General features: G+C 36.0%; 1 protein-coding gene across 5 annotated transcripts; it reads left to right on the top strand.

Annotated features, from left to right (window-relative positions):
- Positions 1-467: 467 nt before the first annotated feature.
- On the top strand, positions 468-27,219 carry pip4k2ab (phosphatidylinositol-5-phosphate 4-kinase, type II, alpha b). 5 transcript variants are annotated; one of them, XM_048163453.1, is made up of 11 exons: positions 468-1,342; positions 8,076-8,173; positions 8,281-8,377; positions 14,219-14,371; positions 14,482-14,628; positions 17,021-17,059; positions 18,862-18,957; positions 20,513-20,626; positions 20,820-21,072; positions 24,688-24,791; positions 24,873-27,219. In XM_048163453.1, the coding sequence occupies exons 1-11, from the start codon at positions 1,199-1,201 to the stop codon at positions 24,951-24,953; spliced, it is 1,326 nt and encodes a 441-aa protein (XP_048019410.1). In that variant the 5' UTR covers positions 468-1,198; the 3' UTR covers positions 24,954-27,219. The 5 variants fall into 5 exon arrangements, with proteins under 5 accessions (XP_048019410.1, XP_048019412.1, XP_048019411.1 ...); XM_048163454.1 differs by lacking the exon at positions 468-1,342 and adding an exon at positions 1,353-1,483; XM_048163456.1 differs by lacking the exon at positions 468-1,342 and adding an exon at positions 7,791-7,910.
- The last annotated feature ends 448 nt before the right edge of the window (positions 27,220-27,667 follow it).

Raw genomic sequence — 27,667 nt, 5'->3', positions numbered from 1 at the left:
ATAAAGCAAAAAGCAGAGTACTTTTAAGAAATACTGTAACGATTAAATGTGGTCTTCTTAACATTTAAGGCCTGTATATAGTCTGCATAGCTATTCCATGCATATTAGATTTTTTTTTTTTTTTTAGATACATTTACATTGATTGTAATCATACAATAATTTTGATTATCCACCTAAGCTGTTTACGCCGCAGGTGAGTGGTATGGCTATGGAATTGGTTGGTTTGACGTCCTCGGCGACATCTCTTTTGTGGACTCGGTTTTGCACAGAATAACCTTTCTAATATCTAATGCTTAGACAGCCTTATTTTTTTAAACGTTGAAGACTAAGCGTGAAAAGCTTACATTACTGGCCAAGACCAAAATCGAGATTGGTGCACCGTGCTCCAATAGGATTTCATCACACTGTAGCCGTATCTACTCAAGAGTGGCGCCAGGCCAATAGCGTAACGTGAAACACAAGATTTATGTGTCAACGTGCTGAGCTGAGCTAAAGCAGAGCTGTCAGAGAGGCAGTGAAGACTGATCCAGCTGCTGCATACATACAGGCGCAGTGGATGGCTCAGATGCCCGGTCTTCGTCGAAACTTGACTTCAGCAGGACAATGCTTGTTTCCTATTAGTATTTCGCCGGTTTTTATTCGTTAAGTTCGTATTGAGAGAATCATAAGGGACTGTAACATCATCTTAACGTTTGTTAACGGGTGTTCGCCATGATTTAAATGAGGCGACACACCTTTTTAAAGAGGGTGGTGTGAAATATCTGCGTGCTGTATCTGTGCATCTGATTACTTTTATTGCATTTTACGTTTAGCCTCATAATGGACACGGAAGTCATTCATTTGAGCTTCTGGGATGCTTTGCCGGGCGAGCTCACGATTTAGTTCGCAAAGCTGCGTGTGTGTGAATGAGCTGGTAGCGGCACACATCCTGCCAACTGTAACCTTCAAGCTAACGTCAATGACAGCTAGCATTTAGCTGGTGGGAGTTGGTGATAGCGGGATTTCTGAGAGTTTCCAACGTTCGTCAGCTGCGCGTTTGCAGAGGGATGCATGAACGCGATGCATTAAATAACGAAAGGGACAAATTGCATGTCGAGATCCGGTGGGGCGCTGCTGATTCTGAACAGCTTGTGTCAAGACATCGCCATAGTGCCACGCACAGAGAGGGATTTCATTCATCCGAGTCTACTCGCTAAACATGGCCTCTGCAGCCAGCAACCTTGCTGCATCCATCGCCAGCAAAACAAAAACCAAGAAGAAACATTTCGTGTCTCAGAAGGTGAAGCTGTTCCGGGCCAGCGACCCGCTGCTCAGCGTCTTGATGTGGGGAGTGAACCACTCGGTAAGGCTTACGTTTTCTTACAGGTTTATAACAGCTGCGATGCTCAGTCTGAGCGGATTGAAGGCACGTGTGGCAGTTTTCTTTCTGCTTCTTGATCCCTCGATAACTGTAGCATTGACGTCATTCTACAAAACATCAGAGGTATTTGTTGAGATCTGTTCTGTTCTTGAGACATGCCACACAACTTTAGATTTCCGCTTTGAAATGAATCAGTGATTAATGTTCTTGACAGAAATGCACCATTTAGCCTTGATTTTAACAAGAATGATGAGATTATCACTCACCAAAACCAAAAACCACCTGTCATCAGACATAACCAAATAATTTACATAAATCTAAGAACACAAAAAATATATATATTATTTTTTACTAATACTTTTGAAGATATATATAAAAAAAAATGATGATAATAATAATAATAGTAATGTAAGCACAATTAATCTTAAAATTAGAATTGTTTTATTCACAATAAAACTCAATATTAATTCTGAAGGTCCGCTATATACATTTCATCTGCTATGAGATCAACAGATCACACAGACTCTGTTGAGTTTATATATATAATTAGTTCATTTTTCATTTTTACATAATTTCTACTTTTAAGTAGGTCATGTTAGTGATAAAACCAGCTAAACACAATGGCTGTAATATGTGTGATATGCAGAATGTGATTATTTCATTAACACCATTACATGACGGTAGTGAAAATTCAACAGATGGTGCTGAAAATCAGTTTGAAAGCATTCTGTGGTGTCAATTCATTAATTATTTGACACAAATGCTACAATTGTCAATATTTGTATTACATTTGACACATTATTTTTGTATCTGATGGTGTTGATACATGTTAAGTAGGCTAATGTATAAGAAAAAAATATGCAAGAAGCAGCAAGCAAACATTTGTGAATAACTGAGGTGATTAATCCAAGATATATATATATATATATATATATATATATATATAAAATATATTTATATTTAATATATTTTAAAATGTGTTTATTTTTCAGTTTAGTGACCCATTTTGTTCCCAGTACTCAAGAATCAATTAAATGATTTTGTCAGCAAGCAAAGCAAGTGTTTGCTCAGATGAGAGGCTTTGGCACATAGTCGTGGTGTTTGAGGACGCTGAATGACTAACTATACAGGCTGCACAGCAGTTAGAGCCCAGATTCCTTGTCAATCTCTAATGTCTGCAAGAAAATAACAACTACAAGAATGCACTTTTTCTCAGATACCTGGTGAGCTCATAACAAATGGTTTTCTAAATTTTTGTTCCTTTTCTATTCTTTTATTTCTCAAGATTTGAAAAATGTTTAAAAATAAACAACAAAAGGATTTTGCTATTTGAATCTTGATTAACGGCAAATGTATTACTAAATATGTGTTTAAAAAAAACATACCTTGATATTTTTAAAGAGTACTTTTCCTGTGGGAATGGAAGATTTCCAGGTATCTGACAAAGCTTTAATTGGTCTTCTGGGAATCTGAACACCACTGTCTGGGAGCCTTATGCTCTGTCATGATGCACATGCATGAGATGCATTAAATTATTCTTACCTCTGTGTTATATATAATATATATACTACCACTGTAGTATAATTATTAATTTACACATAGATTGAAGTCAAGACATCAAATGCTCATTGTTTTTATGTACTCTATAAGCATTTCAGATACAATTGAAAAGCATCTAAATTTTCCGTATGTCTTGCTTTATTAGAAGAAGAGGTGAGGTGAGGAATATTTAGCATTATTTCAATACCATAGAATTATATGGCTGTTGAAAATGCTGTTCATAACTACTCTTATTTTTAAGTGGCATCTACATGAATTGCCTGTTATACTTTATACTTTTTTTTAAACCACATAACTTGCATAAGACCCTTATGTAGGAATCATGTCAAACCTGATATTTAGATCTTTTAGGCTATTAGGCGTGATGAATTATTCTTATCTTTAAACTAACTTGCAACATCCAGTGTTTAAGGTCAAACAGTTTCAGGCTGTATTTTTGAATATCCAATATCAAAAGACTGATTTTATGCCTGCCTAACCCTTAGTATTATTATAGACAGCCACTGTACAAGCGCACGACTTAAGGTGAAAGAGTTACATTGGCTGTCAACAAAATATTGTATCATCCCATTTTTTGAAAATATATATACAAATGTTGCCCCTTAGAGTATCCTAAGTAGATGTAGTAAAGCACAAGCCAGTTTCCCCCTTCAGGAATGGAGCAGTTGTTTGAATGGCCTTTTAATGTATTTTCTCATTAGCCTTAGAGGCCTTAGAGTTCGTGTTGTCAACATGTCGAGAAGACGCTGTTTTCAGCATTGCAAATTCACTTTGCGTGCACTTCAAAAAGATGAGGACTCACACTTGAATTGATACAGAAAAAAACTGACGCCATCGTTACTGTTTGTGTCACTTGCTGCGTCCGAAATCGCATACTTTATAGTAGGCATTACATTTGGTTTGAAACTTACTTCGCAACCATTAAAATAGTATGAATGAAATTCAGATGTATTACATCTGCCATTGTCATGTGACCTTTTGCATCGCTTCACCTCCATTCTCAAATCCCCTCAAATCTCCTGTGGCTTCATGGGATAGTAAAGTGTCCATAGTATGCACACTTCAGAAGCTGAAATTCAGATATGGTAATGGGTGTTTCGTTTCCAACACACTGTAAGCGGTAGACCAATCAGAGCAGAGCTAAACAATCTTCAAATGAACCATTTTCAGACTGAGAAATGAGGTGATGTGCATATGATGTATATTAAGATTTGACCTTTGATGCATGTAAATCTATTGTAGGAGACCTCCAAAATAAAATTAGGAACCTTTTTAAATAGCATAATAGGGGCTTTGGATTTGAATAAAACTAGTTAATCATTGGGTGTTTGTGTGGAATACCATCACCCCCAATCAAATCAGTGTTGCCTGCAGGTTTATGCTTCCAAACATCATTAGCGCATTCTTCCCGTACATCCTTTATAATTTTGCCTTATTGGGGCTAACTGACAATGAGATCTTTTGACCTCATAAATGTAGTGTTCAGGAATATCGCCTGTGGGTTTAGCCTATTTTTATAATTTAGGCCAAAGGAGCCCCTCCCTTCACCACATATATGCCACACCGTCTTGCATATGCTTGATGCTTGTCTATATCTTTCATAGTTCTTTAAGATTCATCTCTACTCTCTCATCTAATCCCCACCCCTCCTCCCCTCTTCTCTCCTTTTAGATTTTTCATCCTCTCATTCAGCACTGACTCAGATGAGCTTTTTCATGTTGATTGCGTAAGAGTCTCGGAGGTATAACTTAAGTCTGAGGTGAAGGAGATAAAGGCCTCTTCCATTGTGGCAGGAACTTCCCTAATGGCCAGAATGAGAAATTGCCTTAACTAGAGCCAGAACACCCCCCCCCCCCCACACACACACACACACCCCCCTGATACATGCTCAGACAGCCTCTTTTCCCACCACATAAGGAATGACACTGTCTGTTGCCCTTGATGTGAATTTGTAGTAGCGCTATGTTATGTAAAGCGGGTGATAAGCCGTATGTGCTGACAGATATTAGTCTGCTGAGAAAACAGGCTTCAGTAATGGAATTATTTGAAATGAAATGCAATAAAAAGAAGTATGAAATTGCTTGTAATGTTCTCGGCGCACATGTCCCAGGGTGGCTTTCAGAAAACACATAACCTACTCCGCCTGGAAAGCCCCTGGTTTCTTGGTTGCTTGATTAATCTCAATGGCTTCATCCAAATGAAATTGTATGCTGATTATGTAACCGAGTGTAAAGGGGTGGGGGTGAAGATCTACTAGGACACAGAATCTATATGTGGATGTAATTACATCAACAAACACTATATATTAGAGAATAAACATTTCTGTATTTAATATAAATGGTACAAACATGTAATCGTGCTGCAGTTAATATCAATTTTAATTTTGTGATTATCATTAAGATCATAATAATCATGCATATACTATGCTTTGAAGTTGGATCGTTCATTACCTGTCTGATATAACCGTCATTCTTCAGGTCGATGTCCGTAATATTATATCCGTTATAAAAATCCGTTTGAATGTCCGCTGAGGAAAGCGATCTTTGTATTTGTCCTTTTTACAGTTAAGGGAGTTTTCTATATCAGTGCTAAAACAACGTCCTTTGTTTACAAAAGTCCCTTTCAATTTAAAAGTCTCTTGTGACTCACTCATTCACTCGTAAAGTTTGCTGCCATCTAAAGGCAGGAACATACCAAGCCGACGGTCGGCCGTCGGGCAGTTTTTGTTTGTCGGCCGACTAAGTTTTCTCAGAGTGTTCCGCACCGTCGGCTGAAGTTGGTCCTCATCAGCTTTTTTTCAGCCGAAATGTTGAATCGGTGTCGGAGCTCGTCGGGCCATCTGATCATTCTGATTGGCTGTTCAGCTCCTGCTACCTGCTGGTTCGGAAAGGCATTTCATCTCACGTAGGCGCAGAACGGACGTGCTACTTGGCGGTCGGCTGTCTAGCGTTGGTTTGGTGTGTCAGGCCAACTTTGGACACAGACGCTGGCGACGTGAGCCAACACCACAGTCTGCTTTCGTCGCCACTAGTTCGTCGGCGCCGGCTTGGTGTGTTCTGGTCTTAATGGCGTATTATTGTAACTTTCAGTCAGTCCATATTATGCATTAATGGACCCTTTCTCAATGCCAAATACAACATATTATTTATATAAAATTGCCATTATAAATGACAATAGGAAATAAACACAGTTGTACAATTCAGTCAAACGTACAAAAGCTGTGCTCTACAGGAGTTAAATATAGCCTTAATATTAAATTATTAAATTTAACATTGCCCAATTCGATTTGCTCTGGAACAAGTAATAGATTAATAAAACCAAAGATTGCCCATTTATGTACCCAAAGTGAATTATATCTCATGTTTAACTAATATAAGAGCCAGCAGCAAATCCCTGAAGATGGCCAAGATGCTGTTCTCGGCGGGTACACGAGCACTGAACGGCCGCTGACGACCTGGAGCTCGCATCTCCAAAAACATCTAAACAAATTTTAAAATAGGTGCTATGATTAAATATGAGCCCCATATTTCAGGTCTAAACAACTACATTCTCGCCTAAAAAAAATGTTAATGGTTCATGTATAAAATACGGTGGATTTGCCATGACAGTCGCTTCAAGCAGAGCGATACAAACGGTGAAAAGGTAGGAGTGCTGTTATCAATATCGCACGGCTCTCAGCCACGATCAGATTCGAGAACCAGAAAAATATATATTTTTTTAAATATATAAAATAATATATAGTATCACTGAATTCTTTGTATTTTTATATTATATATTTTATAGCGCACGGCTCTCAGCCGTCATCAGATTTGAGAACCAGAAAAATATATATTTTTTAAATATATAAAATAATATATAGTATCGCTGAATTCTTTGTTGTATTATTATATTATATATTTTATAGCTTTTATTATAATATCGTATATCTGTTAAAAACATATTATAAAACACTATTTTACATATTTGTTTATAATAATATATAATAATATTTTTTAAATACAGCATTTAAAAAATCATTAAATTCATTATACATATTTTTAATATTAGATGTGAAATTTATGACTGATACAGTTTTACCCTGGATCACATGGCACATATTGTGTAAATGAGCGGATGCTGTGTGTGTGTGTGTCACACAGCTAAGGCTGAGTGACCGTGGCTTGTCCTTCCCTGTTTTCAGCTGCTGCTGTTTCATTGCTGCTCTCAGTGAACCTGCTGCCCTCTCCCCCAGTCTTGCAGTTGCTTTCTCTAGTCTTTCTTTATCTCTTTGTAGACTCCTGTTCAGCTTTGCATTTCCACTGTGACATTATTGTGCAGTATTAGACAGTGAAAGATGGTGGTTTGTATTCTGAGGCTTCCAATTTTCGCCTGTTACCAGTACCTTAAATCAGACGTAGTTTGTTTTTCTGCGTAATACTTATTTTTGACATCCTGTTTGTCATTATTTTAAATCATAAAGTTCAGCCTTTTTTATTGAAATGCTTCTTAATAGACAGGAGGATGCCCCCTAATGCAGCAGGAACAGATGGAGGCACAGGAAGATGCGCAAAAATAACTCTCTGCATACACAAAACACGTCATAGTGGAAAGGGAGTGTCCAAAAATCAGGTTGGATTCTACCTTGTAGGACAATTGCACATGTGCACCCATTGTTGAACAGAAATATGCTTATCCTTAGATAAGTAGGCAGCTTTCTTGTAGGCAGAGTTCATGTCACTATCAATCAACAGACTTGAGTTTGTGTGTAGTCATGCGTGTGCTATTGCCCATGAAAGGCCAGTTGACGTGTATTGAATTATTTAGAGCAATAAAAAAAAGGAAGTGGACAGTCCGGCCAAATAAGTAATGCTTAGGCTGTTGGTGCAGACGGCTCAGTTTTTCACTGCTGCTGTTAGTGAAAGGAAGTTGTTTCTTGGCAGCGGTCCATCAGTGCACCACATTTGAAGAATGGCCCCTGTACTGCAGATAGTTCTCCGTAAATAAGAAAACGGTTTGATTTATTCATTTGGAGCAGGTCCAGAAGTCTCCTGTAAAACAGATATCAAGCTATTTTTGATATGCATCACTGTTCAAATATTATTTTGTCATTTGGCATAACTGAATCATTCTCTTTCACTTTGACAGCTTGTTGTTGTTGTTGTTGTTGTTGTTTAAGATAAATGAACTCAGTCACATCCAAATTCCTGTTATGCTGATGCCTGATGACTTCAAAGCCAACTCGAAGATCAAGGTGGACAACCACCTCTTCAACAAGTAAGAAAGACTCGATGTGATATTGCTGATCTGAGTGTGATTATTTTGTTATTTATTTGTTTGCTTTTGGTAGTTACCGGCTTTTGCACCTTTTTCTGCTTCCAAAGAGAGAACATGCCAAGCCATTTCAAGTTTAAGGAGTACTGTCCCCTAGTCTTCCGCAATCTGAGGGAGCGGTTCTCCATTGATGATCAGGAATATCAGGTACCTAAGTGCTTAAGTAATATATATATATATATATATATATATATATATATATATATATATATATATATATATATATATATATATAAATTTCCCCAATAATGTTTAATGTCTTTTTTGTGCCAAAAATGGTTACATTTAAAAAGGACTTATTACGCCCTTTTGCAAAATCTTGGTTTTGTTTGTTTTTGGGGTCTACTAGAATAGGTTTTCATGCATCAATGTTAAAACAAACAAAAAAACATTATTTTTCACATATTTTACACTGTTGCAGCACCTCTCTTCCCAGTCTGTCAGTAATGCTCTATTTAGTTCTGGTCTCTACGAAGCCCCTCTTTCAGAAAAGTGCTCTGAAATGTGCTCTGATTGGTGGGCTGGGTCAGTATTTTGTGATTGGGCAGCCACTTTGAGCATATTTCGGCCATAACCACATGTTTCAACACAGTACTAACATAACTCTCCGGTTTTTTTTGTGTATGCTTTGAGCGGGAATTATTTAAATGAGGAATATTGTGACATAAGTTCAAGACTACAGCTGGCTGAGTACTTTTTGACTCTATTCACACACCGACTGCAAGTTTGTTGTCATGTCCAATATAATTTTTATTGCCCCATCTTTCAATAACAGCCGCTTTGCAAAGCCTGCAGTGCACTTTGACAGACTCATTAAACAAACCACCCTGAGATGTGCTGCACAAGCTGTTAAGAGCCTGTGCACATGAAGATTAAGGTCTGAAAGTTACAGTCCCAGCTGGAATGTGACCGACCTTCAATGTTCAAATGTGGTTGAAATGTCAGTTTTCAGTTTAATGCTAAATGGTTGTAAAATAGGTTTACAAAATACTTATAAATGAACATTGAAATTTCATTGAAGATGAAGCTTTGAAGATCTGTACAGAAAGTAAGACGTTACAACAACTGATTTGGTTTGCAAAATCAAAAACAAAATTAAACCATGATTAAACGTGTCATGTTTAAAGACTTGCACAAACAAAGGATGAAACAAAAGACTTATTATTTATTGAACTAAGGAGAAACACTAGGAGATCGTTTTAGCTTTTACATAAACGGTAACACAACCAATACTGAACGAAGAACCTAGGAAACTAAGGTTTTAAATACACAGGGGAGTAATCAAAGTACGTATGGACAGGTGAATTAACTCAGTAACTACAGAAACTACTTAGGGCACAAAGAACACAAATAAACCAGAACAGGAAACTGTGAAAACAAAACCAAAACAGAACATACATGTTACAATAGGGGTGGGCGATATGAACAAAATCTTATATCACGATACAGTGCTTCCCACAGGTTTGAAATATACTTGCGGTGGTAGCCGGGCAAAAGATCCTCCTATTACCCACGGCACAAAAATGGTCTACTACATGTGACAAACAAATAATGTGTGATTTTTAACAGTATTTTTATTTATTGAAATTAATTTTAATTACATAACATATTACATTTAATTACATACTAATATTATGCATTATTATGCATTGTAAATTATGCAAAATTACAGCATTTAAATGGTTTACATTTTCCTATGTTCTCCTTGCTGTCATATAGTGTCTCTCTCAGTGAATGGGACACAGATTTTACTAGTAAAATTTATAAAATGAATAATATATGTGTCAAATAATGTTCTTAGTGTTTTCTTCCTGTGGGGGAGACTACAATAATTTACAATGAATTAAATGGAAATCAAATTAAATACAATTTATTGTGTAACCAAAATACCAATAATGCCCAAAAGAAAAAGAAAAAACTTAGCGTGTGACTTTTAATTATAAACAAGCCCGAAATACACCGGTACTCTTATTTTGAAATGTCTGTACTATTGCAGGCTGATCCTTCAGATTCTTACAATCGTCTAAAACATTTTATATAAAGGCCATAAAGTAGACATTGTAATAATTCATCAACTTGAGTTCATTAGCAATCGCTTGGCATAAATCTGCACTTTTCATTGATTGAGAATCACTTTGAAGTAGTCTGAAGCGCTGTCGCGCCCCCTTGTGACTTTGCAAAATGCAGCGCCCGTTTGAATGTTAACGGGAGTAAACAGTTCTGACGCACACATAACGAGCAGGTACGAAACGACTAGTTAATCGATCGCGGATGGTTTCATAATCTTGTGCGGATATAAAAGTATAAGAGGATAAAAATAATAAAAGCAAAAATGTGTCTCCGAATATACTTGGGCGGCCGTTATTATATGTGGGCGGCCCGCCCAAGTAAAGTCTATGTGTGGGAAACACTGCGATAAGAGTATACCATACTCGCTCTTAAATACATATATTCAATATACTTGTGCGTTTTCTCTCAACTTCTAACGTTCGCTTAAACATAAATGACTGTTTATTTGCAAATACATGGTCTCATTTAGACATATAGGTATATATATTTAACTGTTCAAACCCAATTAGGCGGCAAAAAGCACTCAGTTCAGTTCTCACACGCTCTATGAGCAGCGGCTTCATGCCGTGTGTCTCACAGACAGCGCTGAGAAACAGTCTCTCAGACAGCGTGCGCATATACAGAAACGAGTACTCCTTCACTGCTAAATGTGCTTCAACAGTTTATCAACTGTTTTTAAATGGCAATGCTTAAAATGCATACAAACGATAAGCTTTCGTGACCGAGCAACACAGCAACGTCACATGAGTGTAACCACGATAGAGACGATAGTCCAGAATCTCTACTGGTTTACAAATTTCTATCGGTTAATCATGTCTACCGGTATATCGCCCACCCCTACGTTACAACATGTTTATTCACCTGTGAAATGTCTAAATTTTGAAATGTCAGTTGGGATCTCAAAGTACAACTATGAAAAAATAGTTGATTCCTTGAGATATGACCCCTTTAAAACAAAGCATTTTTGTTTCTCAGTTCATATGTAGCAGTTTATAAGTAAACTGCAATAATATTAGGATTTAGTTTCAGTAGCAATCATCAGATCTTTCAGGCCCAGATCAAGTAAATGCTATAAGCTGAAAATAGTGTATTGAATTTGGCCCATCTCCCAGAATACCTCAGTACTACACTTACTCTACTGTTGACCCTGCACTGTGATTGTTGGAATCAGCATTTTGTTTTCATTGAAGTGAAAGCACTTTTTTTTTCTTTCTTTTTTTTTTTATGTCTCCAGGTTGACTTCAGTAAAACATCTTCAAATCAATAAATGCATCCAATATAAATTTTAAATTAATACAACAGTGATTTTCAGCTATAGTGATTTTCTGATAGGGACGGGGGGGGGGGGGGGGGGGGGGTGGGGGGAGAAACAATGCTAAATGCTGATAACCTTGAAATTGTGCATATCTTGGATATCAAAAATAAAAGGTTTTTAAAAGTCATGAGAAAATGATTGCCAATACGGTATCTTAAAGGCACAATATGTAAGATTTTTAGATTAAAATATCCTAAAACCACTAGAACAATGTTATATATTTTGTTGACTTACATTATCCCAAACGTTTCCAACAATGTTTAAATCCAAAGAAATCAGCAATTTTAACCAGGACACGGGACCGTGTCATTGCGTCGCCTGTCAATGACATCATATTCATGCTACCTTCGATTTCCAGTTTTACTAATATCGATCTAGATTACTGCAAAGCGCAGCAAGTCTCTCATAGCAGCCACCGAGCAAATGCACAGAGTAACGTTATAACATAACTTTCAACACATCTTTAAATGTATTTAGTATGATTGTTTTATACTAAATATATATCATTTGAGTTCGCTCCAGCGGCCTCGTTCTGCTCCCACGGCTCTCGACCCGCCCTGCTTCATATCAGCGTAACTTTAAAGGTGCCCTCGAATGAAAAATTTAATTTATCTTGGCATTGTTAAATAACAACAGTTCAGTACATGGAAATGACATACAGTGAGTCTCAAACTCCATTGTTTCCTCCTTTTTATATAAATTTCATTTGTTTAAAAGACCTCCGAAGAACAGGCGAATCTCAACATAACACCGACTGTTACGTAACAGTCGGGGTGTACGCCCCCAATATTTGCATATGCCAGCCCACGTTTCCAACATTATAAAAGGCATTAGACAAGGGCAGCCAGTATTAACGTCTGGATGTGCACAACCAAATCATCAGACTAGGTAAGCAAGCAAGAACAATAGCGAAAAATGGCAGATGGAGCAATAATAACTGACATGATCCATGATAACATGATATTTTTAGTGATATTTGTAAACTGTCTTTCTAAATGTTTCATTAGCATGTTGCTAATGTACTGTTAAATGTGGTTAAAGTTACCATCTGTTATTACTGTTTTCACGGAGACAAGAGAGCCGTCGCTATTTTCATTTTTAAACACTTGCAGTCTGTATAATGCATAAACACAACTTCATTCTTTATAAATCTCTCCAACAGTGTAGCATTAGCCGTTAGCCACGGAGCACTATCAAACTCATTCAAAATCAGAAGTAAACAATATAACAGTATACAATACTCACATAATCCGACGCATGCATGCCGAACACTTTGTAAAGATCCATTTTGAGGGTTATATTAGCTGTGTAAACTTTGTTAAGGCACTGTTCAAGGCAAGCGCAAGCTCTGTGGGCGGAGAGCACGGGATTTAAAGGGGCCGCAGCATAAAATCGGCGCGTTTATAATGATGCCCCATAATAGGCAGTTAAAAAAATTAATTAAAAAAAATCTATGGGGTATTTTGATCTGAAACTTCACAGACACATTCAGGAGACACCTTAGACTTATATTACATCTTTTAAAAACATAATCTAGGGCACCTTTAATACATTAGCTCATCCATGAACATGATTTCTGCCCGAGTCCGTCAGATTCCTTTCTATCTGCTGTGGAGGTGAAGACGATAACGCTCATGATTCCATGCTCGTTCACGGCATCATCAAGCTACACATTTGTATCAAATAAGTGACCTCTAGCGTTGAAAATTACATATTGTGCCTTTAATGTCAAATAAGGCTGAGAATAAGTGTTTTTGGTGCAAATTCATTGACATGTCCTCACCCTCCAAAATCATGAACAAAAATTTGCAAAGTATTAAAAAAAGTCCCAGACTACATTAAATAAAGGTTCACAGGTAAATTGCATTTCTACTGATGTTTTTGCATTTACAAAGTTGACAGTTTTCAGTTTTCCAGTATATGTCTTATAAATAATTTTGCATATTTTTGGCCTATGTGGTTGTATTGTGACGTTAATTAATAAATTGATATAAATATTTCAGTTTTTGTTTTTAAAGAGGATTTTTCTGCTCGAGTGGTTGATCATTTTCAAAATTTGATCGATTCATGGTATCCAAATCTGGGTCCTAAAGCAAAACCAGTTGAGAACAACTGATCTACTAAATCAGTTTTACTAAGAAATTTGTAACCCGTTTTGAACTTCACGAAAACGAATCCCACTCAGTACAACGACAACACGGAGTGTGGCTGTTGCAGTAAACCGCAGAGACCTTGCGTTTTTGGCAGCTATACTGAAGATGGCATCTCAGAGCTCTGGCAGTAACTCAGCTGTGCTTTTGCTGGTTGAATAATGCCATTTTAATGCAAAACTAACTGTAAAATGTTCTTTACCTTGTTTTCTGTTGCTATAAAATAGCAAGACAGGATGTTTTGCGATCAAATGACCAAAAAATCTGCTAACGTGTTTCAGTTTGTGATGGGTTTCAATAAAAGAAGTAGCCAGACGGTACAGTCTGGCATTCCAGTCTGACTGCAGACTGCAGTCTAGGAGAAGTGCCAGTTGCTTTTCACCGTTTTATTGGAGCTGTTTAGTGCAAGCCTGGCAGTGAGAAATCCTTCAGTGTTCTTTTCTCCCATGGCAGAACTCTCTGACACGCAGGGCCCCGATTCCCAGTGATGCTCAGGGCCGCAGTGGAGCTCGTTTCCACACTTCATACAACAAGAGGTACGTCATCAAGATCATCACCAGCGAGGACGTTGCCGAGATGCACAATATTCTGAAGAAGTACCACCAGGTAGAGGATAAATCTGTTTCTTTGAACAAAGAAAATTATCCCATAGTGAGTCTCTCAAGCTGCGTAGTATCAAGTGAATCTTTTTTTCGTATTGTATTTGCCCACTGTAGTATATAGTCGAGTGCCATGGAAACACGCTGCTCCCTCAGTTTCTGGGCATGTATCGCCTCACAGTGGATGGAGATGAGACCTACATGATCGTCACTCGCAATGTTTTCAGCCACCGGCTGCCTGTTTACAAAAAATATGACCTGAAGGTGAGTGATTCTTGTTTCGAACCTGTCTACTCTTATATTAATATAATGAAAGTGAGTGGTTCGGGGCATCATAACTGCACATAATGTAATAAGCATTACATTTTTAATGCAATAAAATGTTAATAATGTAATAATTTTCTCAAAACTTAATAAAATAATAAAGTAGCATTTTTTTTTTTACGTTAAAAGAAATGTATTACATCATAAACCCAACTAAATCTTTGTCATATTGTCATAGCTTTACATACATAAAACATAAAAACATTGGTATTCCCTTACAGTATTATTATTATTATTATTATTATTATTATTATTATTAAGCACTGGTATACATTTTTGAAATCTAAATCCAGGCTTTAAAAAAAAGGTATTACACCAGATTATTATTATTATTATCATTATTATTGATGTTGATATTACTTACTATTATTATTGTACATTTACTTCTTTTATATACATAAGCCAAATACACTTGTAGGTTTTAGATAAAGAGAATATTAAATGTTTTTCAATTTGACAAGGAAAAGGTATACATACTGTTAATGACAAACCATGAAAAAGCATCTCTATAGAGAATCACATCTGTAAAATTATAAATACACTATACATTTTTTTAGAATATAAGCCTGTTTTTATGACCATTTAAATGACTGTATCTCAACAATGCTTAAAACTTATACTTAAAAATTAGAAAGTGGAAAGTGGTTATTATTTCATTTAGTGCATAAAACTTAAAATGTGTTTCTGGGTCAAGGTGACTCGAAATGATGGAGCATGTCATAATCACAAAATTAGCACCACTTTTAAGAAAGTGTTGAATTCACAATGTAGCCTAGTTATGTTTTGTGCTCATGCATTATATTAAAAATTACTATTATTATTATTTTGTAAACATTGTTTCACTTATACATTATGTGCTGGTATTACCTTATGAACTGTGATTACATTATAAATTGCTACATTGCTACAAATTTCTCATACAATAACCAATTAATGTGAAAAATTGTTATTACATTGAAAAATCATTATTACATTATGAGCTCAAGTTTTTATAATGTTTTAAAGGTGCCCAAGAATGCTTTTTCAAAAGATGTAATATAAGTCTAAGGTGTCCCCTGAATGTGTCTGTGAAGTTTCAGCTCAAAATACCCCATAGATTTTTTTAAATAAATTTTTTTAACTGCCTATTTTGGGGCATCATTAGCTATGCACTGATTTTTTCAGCGTGCCGCCCCTTTAATTCGCGTACTCCCTGCCACACGAGCTCTCGATTATATTACAGCACATTTACAAAGTTCACACAGCTAATATAACCCTCAAATGGATCTTTACAAGATGTTCGTCATGCATGCTGTATGCATGCTTCGAATTATGTGAGTAAAGTATTTATTTTGATGTTTATATTTGATTCTCTATGAGTTTGAGGCTGTGCTCCGTGGTTAACGGCTAATGCTACACTGTTGGAGAGATTTATAAAGAATGAAGTTGTGTTTATGAATTATACAGACTGCAAGTGTTTAAAAATGAAAATAGCGACGGCTCTTGTCTCCGTGAATTCAGTAAGAAATGATGGTAACTTTAACCACATTTAACAGTACATTAGCAACATGCTAACGAAACATTTAGATAGACAATTTACAAATATCACTAAAAATATCATGCTATCATGGATCATGTCAGTTATTATTGCTCCATCTGCCATTTTCGCTGTTGTTCTTGCTTACCTAGTCTGTTGATTCACCTGTGCAGATCCAGACGTTACTGGCTGCCCTTGTCTAATGCCTTTCATAATGTTGGGAACATGGGCTGGCATATGCAAATATTGTTATGTTAAGATCCGCGTGTTTTCCGGAAGTCTTTTAAACAAATGAGATTTACATAAGAAAGAGAAAGCAATGGAGTTTGAAACTCAATGTATGTCTTTTCCATGAACTGAACTCTTGTTATTCAACTATGCCGAGGTAAATTCAAATTTTGAATCTAGGGCACCTTTAAGAAAATTATTACATTATGAACATTTTATTACATTACTAATGTAAGACTTATTACACTGTGCAGTTATTACATTATACTTTATTAACTTTTGCTATATTTCGAGTCTTTGAGTTGAGGCATGTGATAACATTAACTCATTATTCACAGAAAATTCTGACATCCACCCTAGTTCTCCCTGGTCTGTTAATGAGAGAAGTAGTGATGTCTGACTCTGATTCATGAACAAGTGATTCTTTTGCATCAGATCTTTTTAATGAATTGGTTGACGTGTATCATAGCAGGAAAATGACTTCGGAAAAGATTGTGGGAAATAAGTAATATTGTTTTTGACCTAATGACACAATGCTAATTTTAGGGTAAACGATTCTTTTAATAATGACTTTTTGTACCTTTTTAGGGATCTACAGTGGCAAGAGAGGCTAGTGACAAAGAAAAGGTAAACTCTCATTTTTTTTATGTGTAGAAAGCATAGAACTTTTTAAATAGGGGATTAACTTTCCAGTGTATGATTACATAAGTGTTCAGAAAATGAGCTCACATTTGCATGTCGACGTATTGCATGTCTGAGTTTGGAAATTGTAAAAAAAAAAAAAAAAAAACTTTTTCTGAACATATTATAACATCATCTTCCTTTCCATGTGTTTTGTGTATTAATAAACTCCCAAAATAAAATTCTCCTGTGTGAAAGATCCCATTTTCTACTTTCTCCATTCCTTGGGGAAAAAAAACTCTCTGTGTTCCTTTTTAATTCAGTGTTTGCTTGATTTATTTTTTCTTCAGAGTCTGGGAAACTGCACTTTTGTAGTCCAGTGGTTTCAATTTATTTAGCTAATGGTCCTGAGAAGGATAAAAATAATTATAATATTGGATTAATTTAAACCCAAGAACCGTGGTGTCTCTTATATCATGATACCCTATTGTTTTACACTGTAATTTAAGTGCGCTGATCTCTGAAGGTAAAGAGTGAGGTGGTAAGTAGAACTATTGTAAATAATAGATCAAACTTTGACTACTTGTTTTCAGGGAACATTTGACTGTTGGATTACACATTATCACACTGAATTAAATTTCCTGTGAAACATACACTACCGTTTTAAAGACTGAGGTCAAAAAGATTTTTATTTTTCAATTTTTTTTTGAAAAAAATTAATGCTTTTATTCAGCAAGGGTGTAATAAATTGGTCAAAAGTGACAGTAAAGACATTTATGATGTTACAAAAGTTTTTTTATTTCAAATAAATGCTGCTCTTTTGAACTTTCTATTCATCGAAGAATCCTGAAAAAAAATGTATCATGGTTTCCACAAAAATATTAAGCACCTGTTTGCTGTTTTCAACAGAATAATATATAAATAACATAATAATAATAAATGCTTCAAATCGGAATGATTTCTGAAGGATCATGTGGATGCTGAAAAAAAAACATTTTAAAATATAATAAATAGAAAACGCTTATTTAAAATTGTCATCGTATTTCGCAATATTACAGTTTCAATGTGTTTTTGATCAAATAAATGCAGACTTGATGAGCAAAAATCTTGGTGACCCCAAACTTCTGAACAGTAGTGTATATATAAATACATTGTGTGCATTAATAAAGGGCTAATACTCTTGCAGTCTACACTCGTGTACAGTATTTTCTCACATAAGGCAAACCTAATCTTGTGTTTTTCTCATATCTGTGTACATATTGAGGGCATGTGAACGATTTGCATGTATATATAATTTTTTTCTATATGCATGTTAATCTTGCTGGCATGATGAATTATTTCTTTGATTCATTTCTCCATTGAGATTTTATATTCTATTGCTGTATATGATACTCTTGGGCAAATATGAACTGATGTATATTTGTAATTATGTGTCATATACAGATTTCTTGTCAGTCACAATTATTTGATGAAATGTTTCCTTTGTTTCTCAGTTGTGATTTCCTTAACATTCTCCCATGATGTTTTGTGTCTTCACTTGTTTACTGTACAACAGCCATGTTATCAATCAACTTTATATCACTCTGTTGTTTTGGTGTGTTTCTTTTTGATGCATGTATGTGGGATATTTCCATCTTTTTAATTCTCCCATTGTCTTCTAAAGGCTTTTGTTTGTTTTTATAAAAACGAAGTTAAAAATGCCTAAGAACGCAGTTCCCCAAAGTTACGTAGAAAGCTCAGGTCTCTCACCTCCACACAGTGATTTGTGGGTGCTTGCGTTTTGCATCTGACCTCCCTTCTCCCTGCAGCCACGCCCACCTGAGGATGCTCCGTCCAAATCACGCATGAGCCAAAAGCTTCAAACCATCCGGATTGCCACACGCTTTTACTGCGCCATAAGACACGTAAGGACAAAACAGCAAAGAACTGTCCCATATTGCTCAGTGTTCTTCTTCAACATGCATCACCCCGCATTTTGCCTCAGGAAAGCACCGTTCCCTCTGGATCCCACAAGGGACTGTAAACACGAGCCCAGGGCCGGTGCTTTAAGTTTAAGTTGTCCTCCTGTTCCAGAACGGTGACTGCTTCTTCAACAATCTCTCCTGGAATTGTGAAAAGAACTGGAATACTAGTGCGTCACCATTTAAGTGTTCTGCTGAGCCATATGGGTGTTTATATACAGTATACCTTCATATGCTCATCTGCATGTTCTGCTAGTTTGGAGTATCAGGAATCAGTTCAAAACTTCATCAGTTGGCCATAAAAGGTCAAAACATGTATTCGAGATTTCTAGATATATTCTAGATTAATGTTCAGTTTTTCTGCAGGACACAGAATTTATTCAACTAGAACAAAGGTATTTATAGCTAAATAATGTGTAAATTGATGTTTGATAAATGTATCACAAATTTAATGCATTGCAAATCTAACTAATTAAAGGGATAGTTCACCTAAAAAAAAAAAAAAAAAATTTACCTCATGATGTTCGAAACCGAAATGACTGTAACACTTTCATAGTATCAAAAGAAACAAAACATTTTTCAAAATATCTTCTTTTTTTGTTCCACAGCAGAAAGATAGTCTTTGATTGGAACGACATATAAGAGGGAGTAAATGATTTTTTTTTTTTTTTTTTTTTTTTTTTTTGGTGAATTATCCCTTTAATCTTGATATCAGCTATAGACTTCAAGTTGGAATCGCTGATGTTTGTGAAAGTAGGCATTTAGGAAATAACCCTGGGTTTGATCATTGTAATTATTTAAATGCTGTAATTGTCTGTTGGCTCCAATAATGAAATCTAAATCACACCCTGTTGCTCTGAGTGTCCACAGGAGGCAGGCTGCTTTATATTTCACCCCACTGCATCTGTGATGTGCTATTTTTAAGTTTAGTGAATTCTCAGATGTTCATTTGTTGTGTGGGCAAATTATAATAGCACCAGACCAAGTGCTCAACTTTTTTATTCACCCACAAAGACTGTATTAATGTTTAGATGGTGATTTTTAGTGTAATAAGATGATGGACACAAGAAATGCATCATTAATTGTTAGAATTTTGCAGTAAATGTGAAGAGTGTTAATTCTACAATAACTATCGGCACCAAAAAGAATTGCAAAAATAATTCCATTGTTTGGACAAACACAGTTTCACCCCATTGGTCAAGCTAATGTTGTTTTGTCTGTCCTAATCGGGCCGCTCAAAGAAACAGATTGCATTTTCATTTGGTACTGCTGATAGCACAGAAATTACTCACTTCATTTTGTTCCATAGGTTAAAAAAAATATTGCTTCAAGAATTATTTTTGACAAAGTTTTCATTTTTGAGTGTATTAACAAATCAAGAATTTATATTGTTTATCAGTGACAATTTATTTTTCATTGCTAAGTAAACTAAACATCAAATTTAAATTTACAAATTTTGCTACTTTAACACTTTTTTTTTCCCCAATGTGAATAACAGACCAAGGAGCTTCCAACTTACAAAGACAACGACTTCATCAATGACGGCCAGAAAATCTACATAGATGGGGAGAACAGGAAAATGTTCCTGGAGAAACTGAAGAATGACGTAGAGGTCTGTGTGCATTAAGTTTGTGTGCTCATCCATCATGCACTTTGCTACTGCCTGGCTATTCATTTGCTTTGTTTAATGTAATTGGATCATTAAACTCTTATCTAAACACTCATTCGCCCTAATCACTCCTCTGTGACTAATTAAAAAGACAATGATTGTTTCACGCTTAATCCTTTGAAAAATGTGTTTCCAGTTCCTGGCCCAGCTGAAGCTGATGGACTACAGTCTGCTGGTGGGGATCCATGATGTGGAGAGAGGGGAGCAGGAACAGCCTGAGGAGGAGAGTGAAGACAATGACGCTGGCGAGGAGGAGGGGACAGAGAGCGACGGAGGGGCCACTGGATCCCCACCAGACAGCCCCAGTAACACACTAGACAGCAATAGACCTCTGGGCCCGGGAGAGTTTGACCCCGTCATTGACGTGTATGCCATCAAGAGCCATGAAAGTGAGTCATTAAGCTCAAACTAAATTAAAAGTAGGGTCGATAGGGTGTTGCTAGATGGTTTTGGGGGTGTTCTAGGTGGCTGTGATTTTCTGGTCTTTAGATATAGCTTGAGAGACATTTTTAATGTATTTTTTGCCCATTTTTTCTGAACAAAAATTGTGAGTCAGATCACTTTGAAAGTAATACTATACCTTTCTTAAATAAGCTGAATGATTTGTGTCATTCATGCCTGCACTGTAAAAATAAATGATCAATGACTGTAAGCTACAGCTGCCAAACAAAAACCGTAAAATTTAAAGCAAAATATCCTAATTTAAATAAAGTGCAAAAACTTTAAGGGAAATTTTCCTTAAATGTTTTACAGAAAAACACTGTTAAACAGGTATTTCCTGAATTATTACGATCAAACACCTTTACTGTCAAATCTTAAAAAAAAAAATGGTCAAACGACTGTGTTTGATCTTAATAATTCAGCAAAAAAAGTGTTTTTCATTGTTTATTTAAATTAGCATATTTTACTTCAATTTTAGGGGGGTTTGGCTGCCAGTCATTCGACCGTTATATCAGTTGACTGTTTTGTTAGTTTAATTACAAATTATTTTTGTAATTTTACATACATTTGTGTATAATTTTAAGAAAACAGAAAAACATAGTGTGTATAAATACTATATAAAAATACAGTAATTTAAAAAAAAAAAAGTGAATTACTTTAATTTGTCATTAATATCAAAATACTTAAAATAAGAGTTGAGTTGTTAATTTACAGATATTGTTTGTAATTTACAGCGTTTTGAGTACAATTTAAAGCTGCTGTAGGTAACGTTTTTAAAAAAATATTTTTTACATATTTGTTAAACCTGACATTATGTCCTGACAGTAGAATATGAGACAGATAATCTGTGAAAAAATCAAGCTCCTCTGGCTCCTCCCAGTGGTCCAATTGCCATTTGCAGAAATACACCGCTCCCGGTAAGAAACAACCAATCAGAGCCAGGAGGAGTGTCTTAGCAGTGTCAATCAATCAAGCTCGCGTGCGCGCTGATCACACTCCTGTCATGCACAGTGTACAGGCGTCAAATTCAAGATTACCGGTGTGCCGCAGCTTTGCTTATGGCGAAATAAAACGATGTTATATGCAAAGGACCACCCTGGAATCTACAAGAAACCACGCCATACATAATTTGTCAGTCCTGTTTTGAAATTATCTTAGTTGTGTAGTTCTTAAAAAATTAAACAAATCAAGCAGGGATACTTACTTGTCAAGCAGAAATGTGGCTGACTCTGCATCGGTTTTTAATCCGTTCAGGACACGTAGCTCCCTCCACCTCAGAAAAGCCGCACCGATATTTACCCTCGTTTTATTTCGGGCTCTATCTAATTCTTTCTTTTTGGCTTTTTTATCATCGTCATCTGTCTTTTTCCGTTTACCCGTCTTTATTTTATGAGCAGGTGCCACTCGAGGAATTGGCAGTTTGGATTGTTTTTCCGCCATAAGCAAAGCTGCGGCACACCGGTAATCTTGAAGCCTGTATGCGCTGGCGCTGTGCATGGGAGGGGTGAGATCAGCGCGCACGCGAGCTTGATTGATTGACACTGCTAAGACACTCCTCCTGGCACTGATTGGTTGTTTCTTACCGGGAGCGGTGTATTTCTGCAAATGGCAATAGGACCACTGGGAGGAGCCAGAGGAGCTTGATTTTTTCACAGATTATCTGTCTCATATTCTACTGTCAGGACATAATGTCAGGTTTAACAAATATGTAAAAATTTTTTTTTTTTTACAAAAGTTACCTACAGCAGCTTTAAAAGAAAAGAAAACAGCTGTTAAAAAAAATCATTTTTTCCCCCAAAAAATTTTGGAATTTTTTTAAAGTGTAGCACAAAAAATACTGGACAAGTTATGCACGCAGTTTTAATATTTGGAGTTTTGAAAAAACATTATACATTGGGGGGAAAGTCTCTATTGTGTTACAATTCATTGTCACATTCATGGATTAAAATCTTTTTATTTTATTTTTTTTCTTTCAGAGGCACAATCAGTTCAGTAGTTCAGATTTTAACTATTTTTATTTTTTGGCAATGCTTTTTTAATGTTTAATATAAATATTTATTCATTAAATGTTACTTTTTCCTTTTTATTATTATTATTTATTTTTTTTAATACTTTACAAAAAGAAAATATGGAACAAGATAGAAATTATACAGCTGTAATACAACTTCATATATTCAGAAACATTTTTGCTGGAAAATTATGGAATATGATGAATAATATTACTGACCATTTGAAGAAGTCATTTTTGTACTTTTTCAGACTTTATCTGTTATCCAGCTAGATCGCGTTATCTTGGTGACATCAGCAGATTCTGTAACAATGTTGAATGCATCACATAAAACCAAGCATTTACATTTGCAAGGCATTTAAATGCAAATAAGTTCTTTCATTAAACTAGATGGCGCAGGCTAATAAGTCAATCGCATCGTCAATCGCAACCTTCAAATACTTGGTCAGCGTTTAGAAACCCTCCACCTTCCCCAGCTCCACCTGTATAGATCTGCTACTGGTAATTTATGTACGCTATATTGCACAGCAGGCAGCAGCAGCATGTCGTGTATGTACAGTATTGGCAGTAGCAAGTCCTGTGCTTGCTCTGCAGAAGCAGCAGCAATAACCAACAGGAACAGCAACGTAGCAGATCTATTCCGCCAAGACCAAACATATTAAGGGCCCTATTTTAACAATCTATGCGCATGGTCTGAAGTGCATGGCAAAGGTGCACTTAGGGCATGTCCGAATCCATTTTTGCTAGTTTAACGACTGAAAAGGCTTGTACCTAGTCTCTCAATGAGTCATGGGTGTGTTTTGGCCGTAACGTGCAATAAACCAATCAGAGTGTCATTTACCATTCCCTTTAAAAGCCAGGTTCACTTGCTATTTACATGGCGAAATATAGACAACCTCAACCTGACGAGTCAGTTTAAATACGTGTGTATTGCCACGTTTGGTCAAATAATTAGCCAATTTCATTCATCATTACAAATCATTGCAAATAGGTAATTCTGATACATGCAATGTCTATGCATTATGACATGTAGGCATTTTTATCTCTATATATACGCCTATATGCGTTTATTACTAACGCTCCCTTTAAATCACAGACAAAATACTGTGCCATTGACTTCAGACTAGGTTTCAGTTGGTCAATGGCGCAGTCGTTTTCAGTTGCCTCAAAATAGCAACACGCCAACAATGCGCCTTTTCAGACCAGCACGCACATGGGCGAACAGATGGGTGCGAGTTCATTTGCTATTTAAACAATGTGGGCGCTGGATGTGAAAATGATAACTGCGTCAGGCTGAAATTAGCAAATAACACTTGCGTCGTGCCTAGCGTCACATTGCGTTGGGTGTGTGATAGGGCCCTAACATTGTCATATCAATTACAATGGTTCCATTACAAACAATTTTCATAAGTTGTCATGATAGAAAAGGATATGCCAGGTCAGTGAATGTTAAATATTCAGTGTCAGCACAACACTGGGCCAAAAGGCAAGTGACAGTTCTGTCTCACTTTATAGCAGTTCTTGCTTAAAAACAGTAGTGCATTCTACCTTACAGATGCTCCTAAAAAAGAAGTCTACTTCATGGCGGTGATTGACATCCTCACTCCATATGATGCCAAGAAGAAAGCAGCCCATGCAGCTAAGACAGTCAAACATGGGGTAAGAGTAACAAACACGGTTCCAATATGTCATAAACAGTGCTAGTACTTAATGGCACGTTTTTCCGCCTCCTTTCTCCAGGCAGGGGCAGAGATCTCAACGGTCAACCCCGAGCAATATTCAAAGCGCTTTTATGATTTCATCACCACCATTCTGTCCTAACCAGTACCTGAGGATGGAACGAGGCGGAATCACAGGTGGTCACACATATGAGCTCATATCCTAAGAGAGGTTCCGCTGTGGTTACGGATCCATCGTCTCTCTATACCACTTGTCAAAGGATTACTTCTGAGATCTATCAAGATCTTTTTTTGTTTACAGTTTCTTTTTCTTCTCTGTTTGATTTCTTGGTAGGTTTATGGCTCCATGTGGTTGATAAGGCATACATGTGATATAGTCATGCATATATAGCGTTCTGTATCTTTGTGTTAGATATTGTTGATTGAGAAACCGAGTGATGTTGTTTGTGCCCAGCTACGTGGTATGATTATCATACTGGAATTCTCAAAGCTGCTTATATATTTATTGTCCATATGTTTTCTGTAGAGAAAATTCATTGTTCTTAACAAAAAAAAAAAAATCCAGTTTTTAATAATATATTTTAATTCATAGAATAAATTTAGCCCTGAACAAATATGACCAGAGTCAGAATGAAAATAAATTCGAGCATAATTGTTTGAAAGTGTTTATTGCACTATCGCTCTTTAGCTGCAGGCAGTACCTTTAAATCAAATCAGTTTTTTCTATCTGTTCACGAAACATATGTAACGGTAAAAAAATTATGCAACTGCTAAATTCATAGTTAATCTCCAATCTGCGAATTGGATTTAGATGATCTGCCTGTTGTGCATTGTAAAGTCTTGCACAGGAGCTCAATATTTGCAGTTGACTCCGATAGTAATGTTTAAAGCAACAGTTTTTGCACATGTTGTAATGCACCAAAATGTTTATGCAAAAGATTCCAGTTTTACCACTGACTCGCGGAGGGTCGTGCAATAGTAGTGATTCGTAGAATGTGTTAAGCACCTAATGGGTTACATGTGCGTCGCCACTTTTGTATCCCTAGTGAAAGAACAAGACATTGCCTGTTTTTTTGTTGATTAGAGAACATGTTATGAAAATGAAGCATATTTTGTACCACTTTTTTTTTTTTTTACTGTAACTATTAGAAAGTTTACAGTTGGCCGTTCTCTTGAGAATGCAGTTGTGCTGGCGCTATATTGATGCTTGAATCTGCGTATAGTGTTTCAGCTGCACTGTAAAGAGGGGAGAATGCTGCCTGATTCTAGGTCTTATTGTTGATATCTCTCTCTCTCTGTCATCATTGTCCAAACTTTGTGTGATCCCAGAGACCTTTAGTATTATAAAAATATCTAGATATTGTGATATGTCTTCTTCTGGAATATTGTTTGCAAAGTAATCCTAAATATTCTACTTTATGTGTTGACATATATACACTGTGCGAGGGTGTGCCTTTTTTACTCTGAATTATTTAATTTTGTATTTGAATCATTTTTTAAAAAGAGACGTTTGAAAAATGTTATTTTCTAAAAAGGGAAAGGTGAATAGGACGAATCCTAAGGTGGTTTTGCTGTTCATGTGTAGATGTGTAAATATGCAAGTGTATTACGTGTTTGCAATATTATGACTGAATGTTGCAGTCCTAATGGTACAAAAACTTTACAATTTCACTGAAATGATTGAACTGGTCAATTAGCTTATTTTACCAATACATTGTTGTTATAACTGAAGTTTTTTTGTTTTGTGTTTTGTTAAAACAGTTTTGAGGCTTGATGTGTTGCTGTATTTTCATTTCTCTGTCTTAATTCCTAATTAGATAAGCAATGTCAGTTCTTGTTTTAGGACGGTTTTCAGTGGGTAATTCAGCACAACACTGGGCTTTATGAACACACTCCTGATTTATTCTCCTGAGTCCTTGATGAATTTGATGTCTGTACAACACACTTGAATCTCAAAGAAGCCACTTTGGAGCCACTTCTATGAGCTTTTGGGGGAAAAAGACTTCACTTTGTCTCAAATTGTATAGAGTTTTGATCTCATGTGTTGTAATTTGTAAAAAAACATGCTTTCATGTTAATGGTACAGTGTGAGTTTGATACTTTAACGTTTGAGGAAGAGAAAAAAAGTGAAGGAAATGTGAGCCCTTTTAAATACGCTGTCAAAGGAAGATATTATCGGTTGTCAGTCTACTTGTCATTACTGTTGTTATCTACGTCATGAAAGTGTGCAGCTCTTGTGTGTATGTGCTGTAAGCCTAAAATATTTAAAAGCATCCTGTCCCATAAGCATTGCTCAATAAAACAATGCATTGCTCAGCTTGAATTAATGGTTATATAATATTTATGTATTATGGAAAAATCTTACATTCACAAGATAAACCATTAAAAAATAAGTGCTTCCCCTAAAAGGCTTATATTTGGTTGTGTTCTTCAGTAAACACATAGATAGACAACATAATTGTTGGTTCATATTCAATTTTAAATGTAACTTTTGTTAAATAAAAATGGAACCGATTTTACTTGACTTTCAAAATATAATAAAGACTCACAAGGCAACATTTTGTAAATTTCATAGGGATGATCAGAGTGTGTGCATATATATATATATATATATATATATATATATATATATATATATATATATATAATATGAACATTTAAAAATGTAATGTCATTAAAAAGATCTTTTTATGGTACACATTATTATAACTGTAATGAGCTGTGGATGCATTACATGTTCACAACCACACGAGGGCGCATCGCGCTCCCGTTCTGTTGCATGACAATCAAAGGCCTTCCACAAACGCTTTACCTATTACCCTTACCTAAGCGCGGCAATTTTTAATTATCCTTTTT

Source organism: Megalobrama amblycephala, linkage group LG17 (assembly GCF_018812025.1).
Source record: "Megalobrama amblycephala isolate DHTTF-2021 linkage group LG17, ASM1881202v1, whole genome shotgun sequence".
Lineage (NCBI taxonomy): Eukaryota > Metazoa > Chordata > Actinopteri > Cypriniformes > Xenocyprididae > Megalobrama > Megalobrama amblycephala.
This window is presented reverse-complemented; position numbering and strand designations above follow the sequence as displayed.

Excerpts from the sequence above, each read along its gene's own strand:
- pip4k2ab (XM_048163453.1), top strand. The coding sequence starts at position 1,199 with ATGGCCTCTGCAGCCAGCAACCTTGCTGCATCCATCGCCAGCAAAACA. Across the intron at positions 8,378-14,218 it reads TTGATGATCAGGAATATCAG|AACTCTCTGACACGCAGGGC; the intron begins GTACCTAAGTGC and ends CTCCCATGGCAG. Across the intron at positions 14,629-17,020 it reads ACAAAAAATATGACCTGAAG|GGATCTACAGTGGCAAGAGA; the intron begins GTGAGTGATTCT and ends GTACCTTTTTAG.